A 21770-nucleotide genomic window follows, 5' to 3' on the forward strand; every position below is an offset into this window, starting at 1 on the left:
CTGAGCGTGGGATCAGGACCCTGCGCTGTTCTGAACTTGAGCTGTGGGTTTTGAGAGAGTTTTGGTGAAAATGCAGTTGCAATGGATTTGCAATGGAATGAGGGGCTGGAAAGAAAAGCCCTGGAAGAGAGGCGCTATGAAAGAAAAAATTCCTTTAGCAAAGAAGCCACAAATGGGGCTGTAAGCGACCCGGATTTTAAGCAAAGGTACCCTAGATTGATTTCTCTAGCTGTGCCCAGAGACCCCGTCATATTACACCTCAGATGCACTAAATCTGGACCCATGGATTTGTGTGCGTCTAGCTTTTTAACATTGCTCTTGACCTGTTCTCTCCCCACAGAGAGCTGCCCACCTCCTTCCCACGCTGCATTGCCTAGTGCCTTAGTCAGGAAGCTGACCTTGTTCGTGAAGACTGAGGCAAAACAAGCATTGAGTACTTCAGCCTTTCCCACATCATCTGTCAGCAGGTTACCTCCCTCATCCAGTAATGGCCCCGCACCCTCCCTGATCACCCTCTTATTGTTAACATGCCTGTAGAAACCCTCCTTGTTACTCTTCACATCCCTTGCCAGCTGCAGTTCCAATTGTGCTTTCGCTTTCCTGATTACTGCCCGGCGTTCTCCAGCCGTATGTTTATACTCCTCCTCAGTCAACTCTCCACATTTCCACTTCCTATACATGTCCTTTCTGAGTTTAAGCTCTTCAAGGATTTCCCTGGTAAGCCAAGCTGGCTGCCTACCATATTTGCTTTTCTTACTGCGCATCAGGATGGTTTGTTCCTGTGCCGTCGGTAAGACTTCTCTAAAATACTGCCGGTTCTCCTGAACTCCCTTCCCCTTCACAATTGGTCTCCAGGGGATCCTGCCCGTCAGATCTCTCAGGGAGTCGAAGTCGGCTCTTCTGAAATCCAGGGTCTGTATTTTACTGCTCACCCTTCTTCCTTTGTCAGGATCCTGAAATCTACCATCTCATGATCACTACGGGCCAGGTTTCCTCCCACTTCTATTTCTCCTACTAGTTACTCGCTGTTTGCGAGCAGCAGGTCTAGCTGCACATGGCCCCTGGTTGGTTGCTTCAGCACTTGTATCAAGAAGTTATCCACAACGTTCTCCAAAAACTTCCTGGATTGTCTGTGTGCTGCTATATTGGTCTCCCGACAAATGTCTGGATGACTGAAGTCTCCAATAAGAACCAGGGCCTGTGATCTGGAAGCTTCTCTTAGGCTGCGTCTACACTGTAAGATAAATTGGAATTTAAGGCCGTTAGCTCCATTTTATCATGTGACTGTCTTCACTGTGAAGACCATCAGCTCGATTTAGGGAGTACTAATCACAAGATTACAAAATCGCAGTTACCTGACGGATACAGCGTCAAGCTCAAATTCAGAAGTTCAATTAAAGGTCAGTGTGGAAGCGCCACATTTTAAAACCACATTCATTAGCCTCAGAGGTGTCCCGTACGCAACCCACAATGCCCCTCTCACTGCTCTCCAGTACCAGGAAGACGGTGAATTTCCAGGCGGGAGCAGTGAGCCTTTAGCTGAGGGCTCATGTTAGTATGAGAGCCTGAGAAACGCCCCTCTTCGCTATTTGCACTGTGGGCGCATCTGCCCATCCACGTAGCCCTGCAGGGAGTTTGCGGCTCTGTCTCTACGCTTGGTATTCTTTTCAGCCCTGCCTGGTGCCAGCGCCTGCCCTGTGTACCACATGTCAACAAGGCTGTGCTGGGGGCATGCTTGCACAGCACGCCCAAAACCTTCCTCTCAGCGGTTTCCGTGTGTGTGCGAACCCCCTTCCCTCCCCCCGAGGCGCCAGTGCCTGGGTCTTTCCCGCACTCAGCCACATCTGGTGGGTAGCCCCCAGCCCAACCCAGTGAACGGATGTGCCTGCGTTCGGTGCTGACCATCATGTCAGGTGCGTGTTTAGGGCTCCCAGGGCGGGAAAGATATTCTGGGTTTTGCTGCTGCTGTGGGAAAGTCTCCCCTGGTGGTTAAGACACTGGGGGCTCTGCTGCCGTCGTGGGAAGGGACCCCGTCACCTGGCCCCCCGCTGAACCCTCGCCCTTCGCCTACACCAGGTCTTGCCGCTGCAGGGGACAAGTCTCCCCCGGCGGCTAAGAAACACGGGGACCTTTGCTGCCATCGTGGAAAAGCCCATAAGGGGGTTGCTGCCGCTGGGGGACATCTCATGAGCTGGGAGCTGATTCCCCATGAAGGGATTGTGCCAAATGGACCCTGAGCGCCTCCTCCTTTTTTCCTACCCTTTTCTAGCCTTTCTTCTCACTTTCCAATCCAGGCCGGGCCCCTGCGTCATCGCCAGGGAGCACGTGCACACACCGATGGCAGGCGGGACGCTCAGCGGCTGGCCAGTGCAGACAGCTGTTGCACCTGGGTTGGCAACTTCCCTGTGATGAGTCGGGAAACCAAAATTCTTTTTTCCTGCTCTTTTCTAGCCTCTTTCTTCTCCCTTTACAAAACACTGCGGGCCCTGCGTCATCACCAGGGAGCACGTGCACACACCGATGGGAGGCGGGACGCTCAGGGGTTGGCCAGCTGAGAACACAGTCATTGCACAGAAGCCCTGTAATGCTCTGGAAAGCCAAGACCCTTTTCAACACCAACATAAGGAACGGGGAAACAAAACATTTTTTCTTGCTGCACTTTTCTATCCTCTTTCTTCTCACTTCCCAATCCAGTCCGGGCCCCTGCGTTATCACGAGGGATCACCTGCACGCGCTGATGGGAAATGGGACAAGCGGATGGCCGGTTGAGAACACAGTCGCTGCACTCCGTGGGGGGAAACCAAAAATTCTTTCTTCGTGCACTTCTCTAGCCTCCTCCTCCTCACTTGGAGAGTCCCTGCGTTACTTCCAGGGATCAGGAGGGGAATGGGGAAAATGCAGAGGGGGAAGATGACGTCAAGACCAGGGAGCACAGCCGGAACGCTACGGGGATGAGGGAACTGTGGGATGGTTGCCCACAATGCACTGCTAAAACAGTCGATGGGTGTGTGGCAGCAACGAGTCGACTTTGTGAGGAGCACGTGGGAGGCGAGGATGGTCAAATTCAAAACTTGGAAATGTCACAATTAGAAAATTGATATAAATAAATTTGAATTTATCTCCCAGTGTAGACGTGCCATATAACTGTGGAAATCCACAACTACCTCATCTCTCTGATCTGGTGCTCTATAGCAGACACCCACCACAACATGCCCTCTGTTACTTCCGCCTCTAAGCTCAACCCAAGGACACTCATTCGGATTTCCTCCCTCCGTACACCAGAGCTCTGAGCAATCACACGGCTCCCTCCCATAGCGCGCAGCTCCTCCCCTTTTCTCCCACCTGTCCTTCCTGAACACTTTACACCCTTCCATGACCACGCTCGTTATGCGAATCGTCCCACCAAGTCTCCGTTATTCCAATCACCTCTGACTGTGCCAGGGCCTCTAATTCTTCCTGCTTGTTCCCAGGTTTCTGGCATTTGTGCGCGAGCACCTTAGATAGTTAGCTAACTGGACTGCTTTCTCCTTTCAAACAAGTGGTTCTCCTTTGCTGTTCCCTGCTCCTTCCCCACTTACTTCAGGGCTTGGGTCACAGTCCCCCAATGACCCTAGTTTACAGCCCTCCTCACGAGGTTTGCAAGCCTGCCCACACAGATGCTCTTTCCTCTCTTCATTAGATGGATCCCAACTCTTCCCAGCAATCCCTGTTCCAGAAACAGTGTCCCAGGTCAAAGAAACCAAATCCCTCTGTCCAACACCACCCGCGCAACCACCCATTTACCTCCACGATTCGACGACCTCTACCTGGACCCTTTCTTCTGCAGGGAGGATGGACAAGAACACCGCTTGTGCTGCGCACTCCTTGACCTTCCTTTCCTGGAGTTACATACTCTGCAGCGATCTGCTCAAGGTCGTTCTGTGCTGTGTCGCTGGCTACTACATGGAGAAGTAGGAAGGGGCAATAATCTGCAGGTTTGATGATTTTTGGAGGTGGCTCTGTCACATGATAGATTCTAGCTCCTGGAAAGCAGCAAACTTCCTGAGATTCTAGGTCTGGCTGGCAGATGGATGACTCCGTCCCTCTGAGGATGGAGCCCCCGACCACCACCACCCATCTGCTTCTCTTGGGGTGGTGGCTGTAGAACTCTCATCTCTAGGACTACTCATCCCAGGCCTTCCAGCCAGTGGGGACTTCTTCTGATCCCTTCCCTGAGAGCTCTCTGCCACAGCATCCTCCATCGTATCACCTGCGCAGGGAGCCAGAAAGTGGTTGTCTACCTCTACTGGAGTTGGACATACCTGAACTGGCTTTCTTCTCCTGCAGGTTACATGCTGCCACTCTGCTTCCCTGCTCTGCGCTGCCCTCACTGGCTGCTCAGCCGGCCGTGCCTGCAGGAATAAATGCTGCCCTCTGTCGAGTCGAGGAAGTCTTCACCTTCTCTGATGGACCAGAGGGTTGATATTTGAGCTTCAAGTCCCCTAACCTTTTCTTCCGAGATGGCGACCAGCTCACACTTGGTACAGACAAAATCCCTCCCAGGAGGAAGACAAGCACAGCACATGCTATGCAGGTCACAACAGCCGACTTGTCAGTGACTTGTCACTGTCCATTTGTTCGTTTCTTCAGAGAATTCCCTCAGATGATATTAGAGCCGCCGTGAAGGGCAGAAGAGAAACAAAACTTAAAAGACCAAATAATACGGGGCTCCCCTCAAGGCAAACTCCCTGGCAAACTCCCCTGTATGCAGCTCCCAGCTGGTCACTAGCCCCTGGCTTGTGAAACTTCTCTCCTTTGGTCCCTCCTACCCCCGCTGAGTCATAGGGGAAAGGGCTCGCTCGCTTGCTCTCTCTCTCTCTCACTCACACACACTCACTAACTGCCACAGTAATCAGTAATTGAATTTCAGATTCAACCTGACATTCACACAGACAATCAGCCTAGCAAACTGAAATTCAAATTCAAACAATCGGCCAAGCAACGAAACTCACCCAAACGCACTGGGAAGAGGGGAAGTGATCAAGAGTAGTCAGCATGGAGTCACCAAGAGCAAGTCCTGCCTGACCAATCTGATTAGCTTCAATAATGACGTAACAGGCTCTGTGGACATGGGGAAGTCAGTAGGTGTGATACACCTTGACTTCAGCAAAGCTTTTGATACGGTCTCCCACAACATTCTTGCCCATAAGTTAAGGAAATATGGATTAGATCCAGGGACTGTAAGATGGATAGAAAGCTGGCTTGACGGTCAGGCCCAACGGGTAGTGGTCAATGGCTCAATATCTGGATGGTGGTCAATTTCAAATGGAGCGCCCCAAGGATTAGTTCTAGGGCCGGTGTTGTTTAACATCTTTATTAACAACCTGGATGAGGGACGGGACTGCACCCTCAGCAAGTTTGCAGATGACACAAAACTAGGGGGAGAGGTAGATACTTTAGAGGGTAGAGAGAGAATCCAGAGGGACCTGGATACATTGGAGGACTGGGCCAAAAGAAATCGGTTGTGGTTCAACAAGGAGAAGTGCAGAGTCCTGTACATGGGGCAGAAGAATCCCAAGCGTTGTTATAGGCTGGGGACCGACTGGCTCAGCAGCAGTACAGCAAAAAGGGACCTAGGGGTTATGGTGGATGAAAGCTGGATATGAGTAAACAGTGGGCCCTTGTAGCCAAGAAGGCTAACAGCATACTAGAGTGCATTAGGAGGAGCATTTCGAGCAGATCTAGAGATGTGGTTGTTCCCCTCTATTCGGCACTGGTGAGGCCACATCTGGAATATTGTGTCCAGTTTTTGGCCCCCCAGTATAAAAAGGATGTGGATTTGCTGGAGCAGGTTCATCAGAGGGCAACGAAAATGATTGAGGGGCTGGAGCACAAGACCCATGAGGAGAGGCTGAGGGATTTGGGCTTGTTTAGCTTACAGAAGAGAAGACTGAGGGGTGATTTAATAGCAGCCTTCAACTTCCTGAAGGGGAGCTCTAAAGAGGAGGGTGAGAAACTGTTCTCACTGGTGTCAGATGGCAAAACAAGGAGTAATGGTCTGAAGTTGGAGAGGGAGAGGTGTAGGTTGGATATTAGGAAAAACTATTCCACCAGGCGGGTGGTGAAGCACTGGAATGCGTTGCCTAGAGAGGTGGTGGATTCTCCATCCCGCGAGGTTTTTAAGTGCCGGCTTGACAAGGTCCTGGCTCGGATGACTTAGTGGGGGTTGATCCTGCTTGGGGAAGGGGGCTGGACTAGGCGACCTCCTGAGGTCCCTTCCTGCCGTAGCAGTCTATGAACTGGGGGGGGCTTGTGCATGTGCAGCCCGCAGAGGGGGGCCCCACACAGTCTATTGCACCCAGACTCTCCCTGCTCCCAAGGAGGGAGGACATGTCCTTCCCCACCCCATGAGCAACATCAATTGCTGCGGCCATGTCAGGGAGCAAGGACAGCCCCAGGGCCACACATGCCGCGCCGTGGAGCGAGGAAAGCCCCGGCCGCGCCGTGTCAGGGAACAAAGACAGCCCTGGCCGTGCCGCGCCGTGTCAGGGAGCAAGGACAGCCCCGGCCGCGCCGTGTCAGGGAGCGAGGAGAGCCCCGGCCGTGCCGCGCCGTGTCAGGGAGCGAGGACAGCCCCGGCTGTGCTGTGCCGTGCCGTGCCGTGCATTGAGGACAGCCCCGGCTGTGCTGTGCCGTGCCGTGCCGTGCATTGAGGACAGCCCCGGCCGTGCCGCGCCGTGTCAGGGAGCGAGGACAGCCCCGGCCGTGCCGCGCCGTGTCAGGGAGCGAGGACAGCCCCGGCCGTGCCGCGCCGTGTCAGGGAGCGAGGACAGCCCCGGCCGTGCCGCGCCGTGTCAGGGAGCGAGGACAGCCCCGGCCGTGCCGCGCCGTGTCAGGGAGCGAGGACAGCCCCGGCCGTGCCGCGCCGTGCCAGGGAGCGAGGACAGCCCCGGCTGTGCCGTGCCGTGCCGTGCCGTGCCAGGGAGCGAGGACAGCCCCGGCCGTGCCGCGCCATGTCAGGGAGCGAGGACAGCCCCGGCTGTGCTGTGCCGTGCCGTGCCGTGCATTGAGGACAGCCCCGGCCGTGCTGTGCCGTGTCAGGGAGCGAGGACAGCCCTGGCCGTGCCGTGCCGTGCCGTGCCATGCCGTGCAGTGAGGACAGCCCCGGCCGTGCCGTGCTGTGCCAGGGAGCGAGGACAGCCCCGGCCGTGCCGTGCCGTGCCGTGCCGTGCCAGGGAGCGAGGACAGCCCCGGCCGTGCCGTGCCGTGCCGTGCCAGGGAGCGAGGACAGCCCCGGCCGTGCCGTGCCGTGCCAGGGAGCGAGGACAGCCCCGGCCGTGCCGTGCCGTGCCAGGGAGCGAGGACAGCCCCGGCCGTGCCGTGCCGTGCCAGGGAGCGAGGACAGCCCTGGCCGTGCCGTGCCGTGCCGTGCCATGCCGTGCAGTGAGGACAGCCCCGGCCGTGCCGTGCCGTGCCAGGGAGCGAGGACAGCCCCGGCCGTGCCGTGCCGTGCCAGGGAGCGAGGACAGCCCCGGCCGTGCCGTGCCGCACTGTGCCGTGCCGTGCTGAGCAGACTGCTGGGACCACAGGTGGTGCGTGAGGTGCTCTGGCAACACTCCCCAACACAGCTACAGACGGCCCTTGCGGGCACAAGCTCCCTGAGGTACCAGCCGTGTATTCCGTGCTACGCCCAAAAGAGCCGTTGCCCCCTTAGCACCCTGCCCACCTCCCAACAGCCAGGGCTGTGCCCCAGACACTCACCATTCCCCCCGATCACCTGCAGCTCGGGGTACTTCTGCTTGATGTAATGGATCATGCCGATCTGATAGACGGAATTACCCTGGGAGGAGTCCTGGGGAAGGCACACAGCTGTTAGCGCAGGCAGGACAGCCCTGCCCCACGGGGACCCAGCCGGGGACAGCTGGGGCTGCAGAAAGGCGGCACCCAGCCCTGGCTCAGCCTCCCCTGGCCTTGACCCCAGCGGAAGTAGGCTCAGGATTTCACAAGAGGGCTCACTGGGGAGCTGGCAGCCCGCGCGCGCGCGCTGGTAACCTGGGTGCCGTGCCAGCCGCGTGGGGGGAATCTCAGTGCACACAGCCCCGGAGAGGCAGGGCCCAGAGCCACCCACCCGCATGGGAGCCCTGCCCCCATGCTCATGCTGCCCCCGGCTGGAACCCGTCCGGACCGCGGGACTTTCCCACGGGGGGGAGTCCGTAAAAGGAGGGAGAATAAACGAGAACTGTCGTCAGCCGGCTCCGCACATGGCTGCCCGGCGGGAGCTGCCTCGGGCAGTGCACAGTGGGGCCGGGAGGGGCAGCACACTGTCTTGGGCGGGGTCCCACGGTCTGACCTGCCCAGGGAGGTGCTGAGGGCCTGGCCTGGAGGTAAGGGGCTTTCAGCCCCACTCTGTGGGGACTCGGGGGGCTGCTGGGCGGGGGAGCAGGGCCCCACCCTGCCTGGTACCCACCAGCACCACCACGTCGACGCCGGCTTGCGTGAGCAGGTCCAGCCGGTACTTGTCGTCCTCGCGGGTGCCCACCGCCGCCCCGCACAGCAGCTGCTTGCGCGAGTCCTTGGAGGCCAGCGGGTAGTCGCGGTTCTTCTTCAGGTCCGTTCGGGCAATGATGGCCACCAGCTCGTCGCTGTCGTTCACGATCGGCAGCTTCCCTGGGGTGGGTGGGTCGGGCCACGAGTCACGCCCGCCATGGGGCACCCGGCCCCGCCCCCGCGCCAGCCGCCTGCATGGCACTCCTGGCCCAGCCCCACGCCTGCACGGCGCACCCAACCCAGCCACCTGCATCGTGTGCCTGGATCAGACCTCCATGCCCCACCCCAGCCCCTTGCACCAGCCGCCAGCACAGAACTCCCGGCCCTGCCCCATCAGCCTGCCCGGCGCGCCCAGCCCCCTGCACAGCGCTCCTGGCCCAGCCCCTCAGCCCCAGCTGGCTGTACTGTGGGCTGTCCCTGGTCACTCCTTTAATGCTGACTGTGGCTGACAGTCCCCTGCCCCCAGCCCCGTTCCCCGGCTCTGCCTGCCCGACACAAGCAGTGCCCACAGTCCAGCCCAATGTCCCCAAGTGGCAGCTGCCCAGGGCCAGGCCCACCATGCAGCTCAGGGCATGTGGGGCTGCCCCCCGGGAGCACGGGCTGTCCCACACAGCCTGGGCCACCTCCAGCATCCAGGCTCTGGACAGTGGCAGCCAGGCCACGCTCCCCCCTGCAGCTCCCGAGCTCTGAGCCCTGGAGAACCACGCCGAGTGGCAGCGGGAGCACGGCTGGCGTGGCTGGGGGGCTGCGGGTATTGGGGCACCAGCAGAGCGGGGTGGGGGAGGGGCAGGGCTGGGCTGGGGCTGCGGGTCATGTGACTGGACTTTTATATTGGGTCTGGAAATCATTTTAATGCCCAGGGTGGCTGTTGGCCCCAATTATTGTGCTAGGAGGGCGGCGTGAGGTGTGTGATGAAAGCGGACGATGTCTTGAGTCTGTGTGTCATGTAGGCAGGGAAAGTTGCAGATTTCAGCTGTGCTCGGAGATGTTTGGAAAGCTCCGCACTGAATCGCAACTCAGCCCCGGCCAGGACATTGGGCTGAACAATGGGGTGGAAACCAGGTGCTCAGATGCCGAATCCACCTCCCAGATGCTTGGGACCTGTCAGTGGACGCAGCCCAGTGGCCAACTGACCTGGGCTGAAACAAAGCCACAGGTCCAGTTGAGAAAGGTGAGACATTTCCTGGAATTCATTGAGTGATGAGCGTTCGTGGGACACACCCACTTCATCAGATCCTGACAGGTCTGTGGGTCTGTCCCACGAAAGCTCATCACCAAATAAACAGCTCTGTCAGTCTTTAAAGTGCTAAGTGACGGCCGTTTTCTTTTGTTGGAGTCCAGACTAACGCGGCCACCTCTCTGCTACCATCCCGGAATCCACCCCAGGGCAGTTTGCCACAACAGCCCACCTGAGTCAGCTGGGGCAGCCCTGCAAGGGGCTGTGGGAAGAGGAAGGGGCTTTGGCCCTGTACTGAAGGGAACACGAGAGACAGCAGCAAGAGGACAGCCAGGCTGTAGACTTAGCAGGGTCCATCTTGGCTCCTTTGTTTTGTGGTCCCCCAGGTCCATGTCCAGCACGTGGACCCCAGCGGGCCAGATCCCCAGCGCTCCAGTGACTGAATCTGTGTGACCTGAAATGAACTCTCGGAGACTGTCAGGAATCAGCACATAACAGCGCTGGCTGCACCGGTAGCTGTGACTGATGCATGTAAAGTATTACTCTACCCGTCCTCCTCGCCAGCCCGGCTCTTTCTTTTTTGTTAATAAATAAATCTAAAGAGTTGGTGGGTGTGGTGTGTGGGTAAGAGCCAAGTCTATATTGACTGGGGTCTGGGCCCGGGCCCTGTGGGGTCTGGAGGAATCTGTGGGGTGTTGGTGAAACAGGCTTAAGAGCCTCTCACCTGAGTTTGGGGGTTGCTGCTCTGGGCGGGTAGAGCAGCTGGGCAGTCTGGGGGTTTGCTGGTGTGGCTCTGGCTGGCCAGTGGGGCTGGCAGAGGTGCTGTGGGGGCTGGTTGGATTGGCCTTAGGGAGAAGGAAATCCCAGCCTGGGGCTGTTAGTTACCCGGATCTAAGCAAAGCTCCCCTGGGTTGATTTCTCCAGCAGTGCCCAGAAACCCGCCCTGTCACACGGGGCGCCGGCAGAGCGGGGGCACGGCAGGGCTGGCGGGGGAGGGGCTCGCCATGGGCGAGGTGGCGCAGGGCGGGCGGCTTGAGGCCCCGGTACCTTTCTTGCTGCGCTGCAGGATCTCGTTGGCCTCCTTCAGGGTGACCCCGGCTGGCGCCACCACCAAGTCATTGCGCTTGGTCATCACCTGGGCAGGGCCAAACAGAACATGGCAGCATGGCCGGAGGTGCCCCAGTGCCCATCCCCCCACAGCCCCATGCCCCGCCCCTCCCCTCCCCCAACAGCTCTGCCCACACGCGCACCATGCCCTGCCCCACTGCCCCCGCCCACAGAGCTGGACGCCTGGCGGCACCAGAGCCACGGCTGGGGAAACCAACTAGAGCAAAGCGAATCTCAGAGGCTGGTCCGACAGCGGGGAGGCCGGGGAGCGCAGGCAAGAGAGACAGACCCCATGGGAGGGGCTGGGGGCAGACAGACCCCATGGGAGGCAGGGCGTAGGGGGAGGAGCTCTGGGGCAGACAGACCCACGGGGGGGAGGGCGTAGGGGGAGGGGCTGTGGGGCAGGCAGACAACTGTCCCCATCACATGACAGGAGGCCGTACCTCGCTGGGGGGGGTGTGAGGGTGGCTGCGGGGGAACTAGCCGTCCCCAGTGCGTGGCAGGAGGCCGTACCTCGCTGAGGGGGGTGTGAGGGTGGATGTGGGGGAACTAGCCGTCCCCAGTGCGTGGCAGGAGGCCGTACCTCGCTGAGGGGGGTGTGAGGGTGGCTGTGGGGGAACTAGCCGTCCCCATTGCGTGGCGGGAGGCCGTACCTCGCTGGGGGGGGTGTGAGGGTGGCTGTGGGGGAACTAGCCGTCCCCAGTGCGTGGCAGGAGGCCGTACCTCGCTGAGGGCGGTGTGAGGGTGGCTGTGGGGGAACTAGCCGTCCCCAGTGCGCGGCAGGAGGCCGTACCTCGCTGGGGGGGTGTGAGGGTGGCTGTGGGGGAACTAGCCGTCCCCAGTGCATGGCAGGAGGCCGTACCTCGCTGAGGGGGGTGTGAGGGTGGCTGTGGGGGAACTAGCCGTCCCCAGTGCGTGGCAGGAGGCCGTACCTCGCTGAGGGCGGTGTGAGGGTGGCTGTGGGGGAACTAGCCGTCCCCAGTGCGCGGCAGGAGGCCGTACCTCGCTGAGGGCGGTGTGAGGGTGGATGTGGGGGAACTAGCCGTCCCCAGTGCGTGGCAGGAGGCCGTACCTCGCTGAGGGGGGTGTGAGGGTGGCTGTGGGGGAACTAGCCGTCCCCAGTGCGTGGCAGGAGGCCGTACCTCGCTGAGGGGTGTGTGAGGGTGGATGTGGGGGAACTAGCTGTCCCCAGTGCGTGGCAGGAGGCCGTACCTCGCTGAGGGGGGTGTGAGGGTGGCTGTGGGGGAACTAGCCATCCCCAGTGCGTGGCAGGAGGCCGTACCTCGCTGAGGGCGGTATGAGGGTGGCTGCGGGGGAAGTAGCCGTCCCCAGTGCGCGGCAGGAGGCCGTACCTCGCTGAGGGCGGTGTGAGGGTGGCTGTGGGGGAAGGAGCCGTCCCCAGTGCGTGGCAGGAGGCCGTACCTCGCTGAGGGCGGTGGCATAGTCCTTCTCGGTCAGGAAGTCGATGTCGCGTGAGGTGACGATGCCCACCAGCTTGCTGCCCATCCTGCCAGTCTCAGTGATGGGGATGCCAGAGAAGCCGTGCCGCAGCTTGGCCTCGAAGACGTCGCCCACGCTGTGAGTGGGGCTCAGCACCACCGGGTCCGTGATGAAGCCCTGCTCAAATTTCTGCAGGGGAGAAAGGGGGGTCACCAGCCAGGCGCCTGCAGCACAGAGGGGGGTTAGCTCCACAGCACCCACCCTGCCTGGATGACAACTCTGCCCTCCCCTGCCCCACTCCAGAGGGGGCAATCTCCCTGGGGAACCCAACCCTTGCCCTGCCCCACTCCAGAGGGAGCAATCTCCCTGGGGAACCCAACCCTCGCCCCTGCCCCACTCCAGAAGGGACAATCTCCCTGGGGAACCCAACCCTCGCCCTGCCCCACTCCAGAGGGGGCGATCTCCCTGGGGAACCCAACCTTCGCCCTGCCCCACTCCAGAGGGGGCAATCTCCCTGGGGAACCCAACCTTCACCCTGCCCCACTCCAGAGGGAGCAATCTCCCTGGGGAACCCAACCCTTGCCCTGCCCCACTCCAGAAGGGACAATCTCCCTGGGGAACCCAACCCTCGCCCTGCCCCACTGCAGAGGGGACGATCTCCCTGGGGACCCCAACCCCTGCCCTGCCCCACTCCAGAAGGGGCAATCTCCCTGGGGACCCCAACCCCCGCCCTGCCCCACTCCAGAGGGGGCAATCTCCCTGGGGACCCCAACCCCCGCCCTGCCCCACTCTAGAGGGGGCAATCTCCCTGGGGACCCCAACCCCCGCCCTGCCCCACTCCAGAGGGGGCAATCTCCCTGGGGAACCAAACCCTCGCCCTGCCCCACTCCAGAGGGGGCGATCTCCCTGGGGAACCCAACCTTAGCCCTGCCCCACTCCAGAGGGGGCGATCTCCCTGGGGAACCCAACCTTAGCCCTGCCCCACTCCAGAAGGGGCAATCTCCCTGGGGACCCCAACCCCCGCCCTGCCCCACTCGAGGGGGCAATCTCCCTGGGGAACCCAACCCTCACCCTGCCCCACTCCAGAGGGGGCAATCTCCCTGGGGAACCCAACCCTCGCCCTGCCCCACTCCAGAGGGGGCGATCTCCCTGGGGAACCCAACCTTAGCCCTGCCCCACTCCAGAAGGGGCAATCTCCCTGGGGACCCCAACCCCCGCCCTGCCCCACTCGAGGGGGCAATCTCCCTGGGGAACCCAACCCTCGCCCTGCCCCACTCCAGAGGGGGCAATCTCCCTGGGGACCCCAACCCCCGCCCTGCCCCACTCGAGGGGGCAATCTCCCTGGGGAACCCAACCCTCGCCCTGCCCCACTCCAGAGGGGGCAATCTCCCTGAGGAACCCAACCCTCGCCCTGCCCCACTCCAGAGGGGGCAATCTCCCTGGGGACCCCAACCCTCGCCCTGCCCCACTCCAGAGGGGACTATCTTCCTGGGGACCCCGCCCCTCTGCTGCTCTCCAGGGAGTTCACTCCACTCTGCCCCTACCCAACTCCAGTGGAGCCCAATTTGTCTCCCTTGGGCCCACCATCCCTGCTCTCCAGGGAGCCAACCTCCCCAGATCCCTCCCTGCCCCCTCCGTCATGTGCTCTGGCCCTGCCTCCAGCCTGTGACCCCCTCTCCATCCTCTGGCCAGCGCTCCCCAAGGCACACACAGGCCGCCCCAGCCCAGCATACATGTCCCCACAGCCGCCCGCATGGCCCCTGGTGTGGGACCTGGCCGGCCAGCCAGCAGACAGGGTGGCACTGGGATCGCCACGTGTATCAGGTCCCCTGCGGGGCACCATGCTGGGGGAGGGGTCGGGGCAGAGGGCGAATCCCCCCTCCTGGTGCCAGGCTGGCCCGGGCATGGCTGGTACTTGCCTTGACCTTGCGCACCTCGTTGGCCTGGAACTCTGGAGTGCAGTTGTGGTGGATGATCCCGATGCCACCCATGAGCTGCGGGGACAGCGGGGGTGAGGCGCTGGGCCCCACGGGAGGGCGGGGGTCAGCACCTCTAGCACTAAGCAGTTCCACACTGGCCAGCAGGGAGGGGGCTGCGGCTGGCACGGCGCAGGGGGGAAGACGGCACGGTAGAATCTCGCCCGGACGGACAGACAGACGGCCACAGTTTGGTAAGTCACTTGCTGCGCTTCTCTTCAGGGAGACGTGCGGCCCAGTGAGCGGGAAGGGAGCTGGGGCACGGACGCCCGCACGGCAGGACCAAGCGCCTCCTGGTTCTCGCCTCTGCTGTGCTGCAGAGCCCTAACCGGCCCGGCTGCTTTCCCAACCCCATCTCCCTGGCTGCGATCGAGCGCAGCCTTGCGGAGAGCCACCACCGTGCACCCCTCCTGCTGGCAACGGGGCGCACCCGACCAGCCCCCGCACAGCTTCTGCACCGCCGGGGCTCCCGGGGCTTCCGCCTGCAGCTCCCAGGGCTGGGCTTCTGCAGCGACAGCCCTCCCCTGCCAGGGCCGGGGGCACCAGAGCATCTGGCACAGCAGGACGGGGGTCGGGAGCCCCAGAGAGCCAGGCAGGCATCACGGGCATGGTCAGCACAGCGGGGACCAGTACGAGCAGCCCTGTGACTGCACCGTCACCCCACGCTCCCCCACACTGCCTGCTCCACCACCCCCAGCCCTGCAAGCCCCCGTCACCCCCTGCACCCCCTCCTCCCCATCACACACCCCTGCGTGCCCCCGTCACCCCCTGCACCCCCTCCTACCCATCACACCCCCCTCCAGCATCCTGCGTGCCCCCGTCACCCCCTGCACCCCCTCCTCCCCATCACACCCCCCTGCACGCCCCCATCACCCCCTGCACCCCCTCCTCCCCATCACACACCCCTGCACGCCCCCATCACCCCCTGCACCCCCTCCTCCCCATCACACACCCCTGCACGCCCCCGTCACCCCCTGCACCCCCTCCTCCCCATCACACCCCCCTGCACGCCCCCGTCACCCCCTGCACCCCCTCCTCCCCATCACACCCCCCTGCACGCCCCCGTCACCCCCTGAACCCCCTCCTCCCCATCACACACCCCTGCACGCCCCCGTCACCCCCTGCACCCCCTCCTCCCCATCACACCCCCCTGCACGCCCCCGTCACCCCCTGCACCCCCTCCTCCCCATCACACCCCCCTGCACGCCCCCGTCACCCCCTGCACCCCCTCCTCCCCATCACACCCCCCTGCACGCCCCCGTCACCCCCTGCACCCCCTCCTCCCCATCACACCCCCCTGCACCCGGCGCGCCCCCGTCCTCCCCATCACACCCCCTCCTGCACCCGGCGCGCCCCCGTCACCCCGTCCTCTCCATCATACCCCTCCTGCACCCTGCGCACCCCCATCACCCTCTGCTCTCCCACCACACCCCTTCTTGCACCCTGTGTGCCCCCGTCACCCCCAGCACCCCCTCCTCCTCATCACACCCCCTCCTGCACCCTGCACTCCACCGTCACCCCTGGAACCACCTGCTCCTCCACGATCCCCGCCCTGCCCACTCCACCACCCCAGCCCTGCCCGCGCCCCTGTCACCCCCTGTACTCCACATTTCCCCATCACCCCCGTACCAACTCTGCCCCATGTCCCCCGCCCCCCGGTACCCCCCCGTCCCTCTCACCGCCATGGCGATGGCCATGTCTGACTCGGTGACCGTGTCCATGGGAGATGAGATGAGCGGCGTCTTCAGGGTGATCATGCGGGTCAGCGCTGAGGTCAGGTCCTGCGGGGACAGAGCCGTGAGCACCCCCCTGCCCCCCCCACGACCTTACCCGGGGACAGAGCCGTGAGCACCCCCTGCCCCCCCCACGACCTTACCCGGGGACACAGAGATATGAGCCTCCCCCCGGCCACGACCTTACCCGGGGACGCAGAGACATGAGCCCCGCCCCCTCCACGACCTTACCCGGGGACAGAGCCATGAGCACCCCCCACCATGACCTTACCCAGGGACGCAGAGACATGAGCCCTGCCACCCCCACCACCACGACCTTACCCGGGGTCACAGAGACATGAGCCCCGCCCCCCGCCCCCCCCCCCCACCACGACCTTACCCGGGGTCACAGAGACATGAGCCCTGCCCCCTCCCCGGCCACGACCTTATCCAGGGACACAGAGCCGTCAGCCCCCCCCACGACCTTACCCGGGGATACAGAGACATGAGCCCTGCCCTCCCCCCGGCCACGACCTTACCCAGGGACACAGAGACATGAGCCCTGCCCCCCCACCACCCCCGGCCACGACCTTACCCAGGGACACAGAGCCGTCAGCCCCCACCTCACAACCTTACCCGGGGACGCAGAGCCGTCAGCACCCCCTCCCCCCCAACGACCTTACCCGGGGACACAGAGCCGAGAGCCCCCCCTGCCCCCCCAACGACCTTACCCGGGGACACAGAGCCGTCAGCGCCCCCCGCCCCCACAACCTTACCCGGGGACACAGAGCCGTCAGCCCCCACCTCACAACCTTACCCGGGGACGCAGAGCCGTCAGCACCCCCTCCCCCCCAACGACCTTACCCGGGGACACAGAGCCGAGAGCCCCCCCTGCCCCCCCAACGACCTTACCCGGGGACACAGAGACATGAGCCCTGCTCCCCCCCGCCCCCGGCCACAACCTTACCCAGGGACACAGAGCCGTCAGCCCCCCCTCCCCCCCGCCATGACCTTACCCGGGGACGCAGAGCCGTGCGGCGCCCCCCGCCCCCATGACCTTACCCGGGGACGCAGAGACATGAGCCCTGCTCCCCCCAGCCCCGGCCACAACCTTACCCAGGGACACAGAGCCGTCAGCCCCCCCTCCCCCCCTGCCACGACCTTACCCGGGGACACAGAGCCGTCAGCCCCCCCACCACGACCTTACCCGGGGACACAGAGCCAAGAGCCCCCCCTGCCACGACCAAACTCGGGGACACAGAGCTGTGAGCCACCCACCCCCACAGCCACGACCATACCTGGGGACACAGAGCCATCAGCCGCCCCACCACGACCTTACCCGGGGACACAGAGCCATCAGCCGCCCCACCACGACCTTACCCGGGGATACAGAGACATGAGCCCTGCTCCCCCCCGCCCCCGGCCACAACCTTACCCAGGGACACAGAGCCGTCAGCCCCCCCTCCCACGACCTTACCCGGGGACACAGAGCCGTCAGCCCCCTCCTCCCCCCCTGCCATGACCTTACCCGGGGACACAGAGCTGTCAGCCCCCGCCCCACAACCTTACCCGGGGACGCAGAGCCGTGCGGCGCCCCCCACCCCCACGACCTTACCCAGGGACACAGAGACATGAGCCCTGCTCCCCCCCGCCCCTGGCCACAACCTTACCCAGGGACGCAGAGCCGTCAGCCCCCCCTCCCACGACCTTACCCGGGGACGCAGAGCCGTCAGCCCCCCCTCCCCCCCACCACGACCTTACCCGGGGACACAGAGCCATCAGCCCCCCCTCCCCCCCGCCACGACCTTACCCGGGGACACAGAGCCGTCAGCCCCCCCTCCCCCCCGCCACGACCTTACCTGGGGACACAGAGCTGTCAGCCCCCGCCCCACAACCTTACCCGGGGACGCAGAGCCGTGCGGCGCCCCCCACCCCCACGACCTTACCCAGGGACACAGAGACATGAGCCCTGCTCCCCCCCGCCCCTGGCCACAACCTTACCCAGGGACGCAGAGCCGTCAGCCCCCCCTCCCACGACCTTACCCAGGGACACAGAGCCATCAGCCCCCCCCCACGACCTTACCCGGGGACGCAGAGCCGTCAGCCCCCCCTCCCACGACCTTACCCAGGGACACAGAGCCGTCAGCCCCCACTCCCACGACCTTACCCGGGGACGCAGAGCCGTCAGCCCCCCTCCCACGACCTTACCCGGGGACACAGAGCCGTCAGCCCCCCCTCCCACGACCTTACCCGGGGACACAGAGCCGTCAGCCCCCCCTCCCACGACCTTACCCGGGGACACAGAGCCGTCAGCCCCCACCCACGACCTTACCCGGGGACACAGAGCCATCAGCCCCCCCCCCCACGACCTTACCCGGGGACACAGAGCCGTGAGCTGCACCCCCCGCCCCGCCACGACCTTACCAAGGGACACAGAGCCATGAGCCCCCCGCCTTACCCGGGGACACAGCACTGACAGGGAACCCCAACTGCCCTGCAGGCCCCGGGGAGGGACACCTCTCTCCTGGGAGCGTGGGCAGCTGTCCTGTCCCTTTCCCGGCTTGGCTGGGCTCCCCCAGCAGGGCGCAAGGGGCTGGCAGGCTCCCCCGTGGGCGCTCCAGGGTCTGGACTCACCACTTCGTCCGCCGTGAAGTCGATGAAGCCTGGGAGGATCAGGAAATCGCTGCAGAAAGAGGGCACAGCGTTACTGGCAGCCATCCCTGCCCCCGTGGGCCGCCGCCCGCCCCGCGCCCTGCCCTGCCCAGCCGCCCCAGGACCCTCCCGCGTGCACAGGGCAGGGCAGCGTCTCCCCCAGGCAGCCCCGGCAGCGACCGCAGATGGGCCACCAGGGAAGGGGACCGGGGCGCCTGCCTGACGGCACCCCCGGACACAAGACATGGGGCCGCATGAGGGGTGCACATGGGTGGCTGGGGCGGTGCTGGAACCAGGACCCTGCTGTCGCCCTTAGGGGACAGCTCTGCCCAGCACCAAGGCAGAGCCCCATGGCTGTGGGCCCCGGAAGCCAGCACCCCGCCACGAAGGCTACGGCAGGTGCAGCAGGAGGGCTGCGGACAGGCAGGGGTGGCCAGGCCCACACAGCTGCTTGCAGCAGGTCGGGGCGTGCGCGATCCCGGCTCAGTGAGCTCCCTGCAGAGTCCCAGCCACGCTGCCAGCGCCGGGCGCACCACCCCGCAGGGCTGCGTGCGTGAGGCTGTCTGCACCCCCCCACAGGCAGACTCCTCCCACTCGGCAGGGAGCACAGCCGGGTTACGGGGCGACAGGGACCCAGCCTGGAGCAGACTCGTCAGCACAGGGACCAGAAGCCGTCAGCGTCATCCATCTCGGGGAGGGGGGCCCAGAGAGGTCCCTGAGCCGGGCCCTGGCCCCCTTCCTCCCTCCCCAGCCAGCCCAGACTACCCCATCCAATGGCCCCGTCCCAGTCAAACCAGCCCGGCCCCTCCGCCCGCCTCTGTCCTGCTTCCCCAGAAAAAAGGGGTCACCTGGTTGCCCAGGTTACGAAGGGCAGGGAGGGTCACTGAGTAGGTGTGAGGTCATCACACTGAAATGCACCCCCCCCCAGAACAATTTCTTCATGCTCCCCCAAGGCGGCACGCCACCCCAGTCTGGGAAACCACGCGACAGACTAACATATTTCAGACATCAGCTTTCCTGGGCAGCCACCCGCCCCATCAGACACACGCAGTCAAAATCAAACTGTGAAGTTTGGAATGTGGAATATTCAGACTCTAATGGACGACCCAGGCAGTGAAGGACCCGAAAGACACAGGTCCATTATCACCTGTGAGCTGCAATGGTTCAACATCGATACAGCTGCCCTGGCAGAAACGCACAGACCAGGAGGAGGACAGCTAAGAGAGGGCGGCAGAGGAGACACGTTTTTCTGGAACCGAACTCCAAAGGAAGCAGAATGAATTCATGGAGTCGGATTTGCCACCAAAAACAAACTGACAAAGATCCTGTCCGAAGTCCCTGTCGGCATCAATGAGCATCTCATGACTCTCTGCTTGAGGCACGCCAAAACCAACAGGCAATCGTCATCCATGCGTATGCACCAGCTCAGATGCTGAAGATGGCGAGAAGGAGAAGTGCTACACCCAGCTGGACGCAGTCCTGAAACACATCCCCAAAGGAGACAAGATTATTCTCTTGGGGAGCTCAGTGCCAGGGTCGGAAGAGACGCGGATCTCTGGCACACTGCCACTGGGAAAGGAGGAGTCGGCAATAGCAACGCCAGTGGAGTGCTTCTCCTCACAGAACGGGCAAAACACGAGCTCGTCATCACAAGCGCCGTTTCACCAGAAAAACAACTTTAAGAGCTCACGGCAACATCCTCAATGGAAGCCCTGGCACCCCCTAGACTATGTCACTGTGCACGCGTGGGATTGGCATGATGTCCCTCTCACACATGCAGTGACTAGTGCTGATGACTGCTGGACTGATCACCACCTTATCTGGCCCACAACGGCAGTTAGGATTGTCACCAAAGGGAGGAGTCAAAGGAAACAGATCCAATCAAAGAGCAACGTACAAGGCTTGGAGGACCTCATCAGACGAAGTGACTTCCAGACAGCGCTTCAAAGGACGCTGCCGACAGCACACCCCGAAGACGTGGAAGAACAGTGGTGTCAGCTGAAAATGCCATCGTTGGAGCTTGTGGAGAAACCTTTGGCTAGCAGACCAGGAAGCATCAGGACTGGTTTGATGAGAACGATGTGGAACTGAACGCCTGATTGAGACAAAAGCGAAAGCCTTTAGGGCCTGGCAAAGTGACATCAACTGCACAGCGAAGAGAGAAGCACGTGCCAAGGCCAAGGCAGAAGCCGTAAAACAAGGGCTCTGAAAAACGAGAGGTGGACTGAGAAGGCGCGAGAACTCCAGCATCTCGCAGACACCAACGACACAAGAGGTTCCTTCAAAGCTACCGAAGCTGTTTATGGACCAAGACTCCATGGAATCAGTCCCCTGAGACGAAAGGAGGGTTCCCAGCTCTTCAAAGGCAACGAAGCCGTTGCTCCTCGCCGGAGGGAGCAGCACTGTACTGAGCTCCTGAACCGCCCCCCACCGTGGCCCTGGAATCCCTTCACCAAACCCCTCCACTACCACCTACAGATGATCCTGCACCATGTTCTCCCCTGAGCGCGGTCCAAGCTGCCATCAAAGCGATGATGCGCAACAGGGCAACTGGAGTAGATCAAATCCCCGTCGAAGTCTTCGAAGAAGTTGGGCCAGAGCTCCACAAACAGCCCCACCTCCTGATTCTCAAGACCTGGGACAGGGAGCAGATGCCACAAGCTTTCAGAGACACGCTGATCGTCAGTCTTTTCAAGAAGGGTGACAAATCAGACTGTGGAAACTATTGTGGCATCTCCCTCCTGGCAACAGCCAGGGAAATCTTAGCTCGAATCCTTGCAGACCAACTCCTGCCACCCTCACAAGAAATCCACCCAGAATCCCAGTGCGGCTTCCGACCACCCCAAGGAACAGCGGACAGGATCTTCACTGCCCAGCAGCTGCAAGAAAAATGTCATGACCACAACCAAGCCTTGTACGTGAGTTTCATCAACCTGACCAAAGCATTTGACTCAGTCAATCGTAGCGCCTGTGGAGCATCCTCTCATAGATCGGCTGCCCCCACAAATTCATTAGCATGTTAAGGCTGCTTCACGATGTGGAAGTATAAGATGTGACATTGTACATAAAAGAGTTACATTGTAAAAATAAATTAAATCACACTGATACAATGTTACTTCTGAGCTCAAGAAGGGGAAGTTATGTTGATACTGTGTGTAGGAATGTAGGGTGGGTTTGGAT

At 62.1% G+C, this 21770-nt stretch overlaps 1 protein-coding gene across 4 annotated transcripts in view; it reads right to left on the reverse strand.

Annotated features, from left to right (window-relative positions):
• The window catches only part of IMPDH1 (inosine monophosphate dehydrogenase 1), a 50577-nt gene that overhangs the window by 19684 nt on the left and 9123 nt on the right, over nt 1–21770 (reverse strand). For 3 of the 4 annotated variants that reach the window (XM_074976717.1, XM_074976693.1, XM_074976698.1), the window contains exons 3-9: nt 18573–18621; nt 15906–16007; nt 14170–14244; nt 12233–12439; nt 10751–10838; nt 8447–8646; nt 7741–7831 (exon numbers count right to left, since the gene is read on the reverse strand). In XM_074976717.1, the coding sequence (XP_074832818.1) occupies nt 7741–7831; nt 8447–8646; nt 10751–10838; nt 12233–12439; nt 14170–14244; nt 15906–16007; nt 18573–18621 (812 nt within the window). Of the gene's footprint in view, nt 1–7739; nt 7832–8446; nt 8647–10750; nt 10839–12232; nt 12440–14169; nt 14245–15905; nt 16008–18572; nt 18622–21770 lie in introns of all 4 variants that reach the window. The other variant, XM_074976707.1, reaches the window with a different exon arrangement.

Source organism: Carettochelys insculpta, chromosome 1 (assembly GCF_033958435.1).
Source record: "Carettochelys insculpta isolate YL-2023 chromosome 1, ASM3395843v1, whole genome shotgun sequence".
NCBI classification, from domain to species: Eukaryota; Metazoa; Chordata; order Testudines; family Carettochelyidae; genus Carettochelys; species Carettochelys insculpta.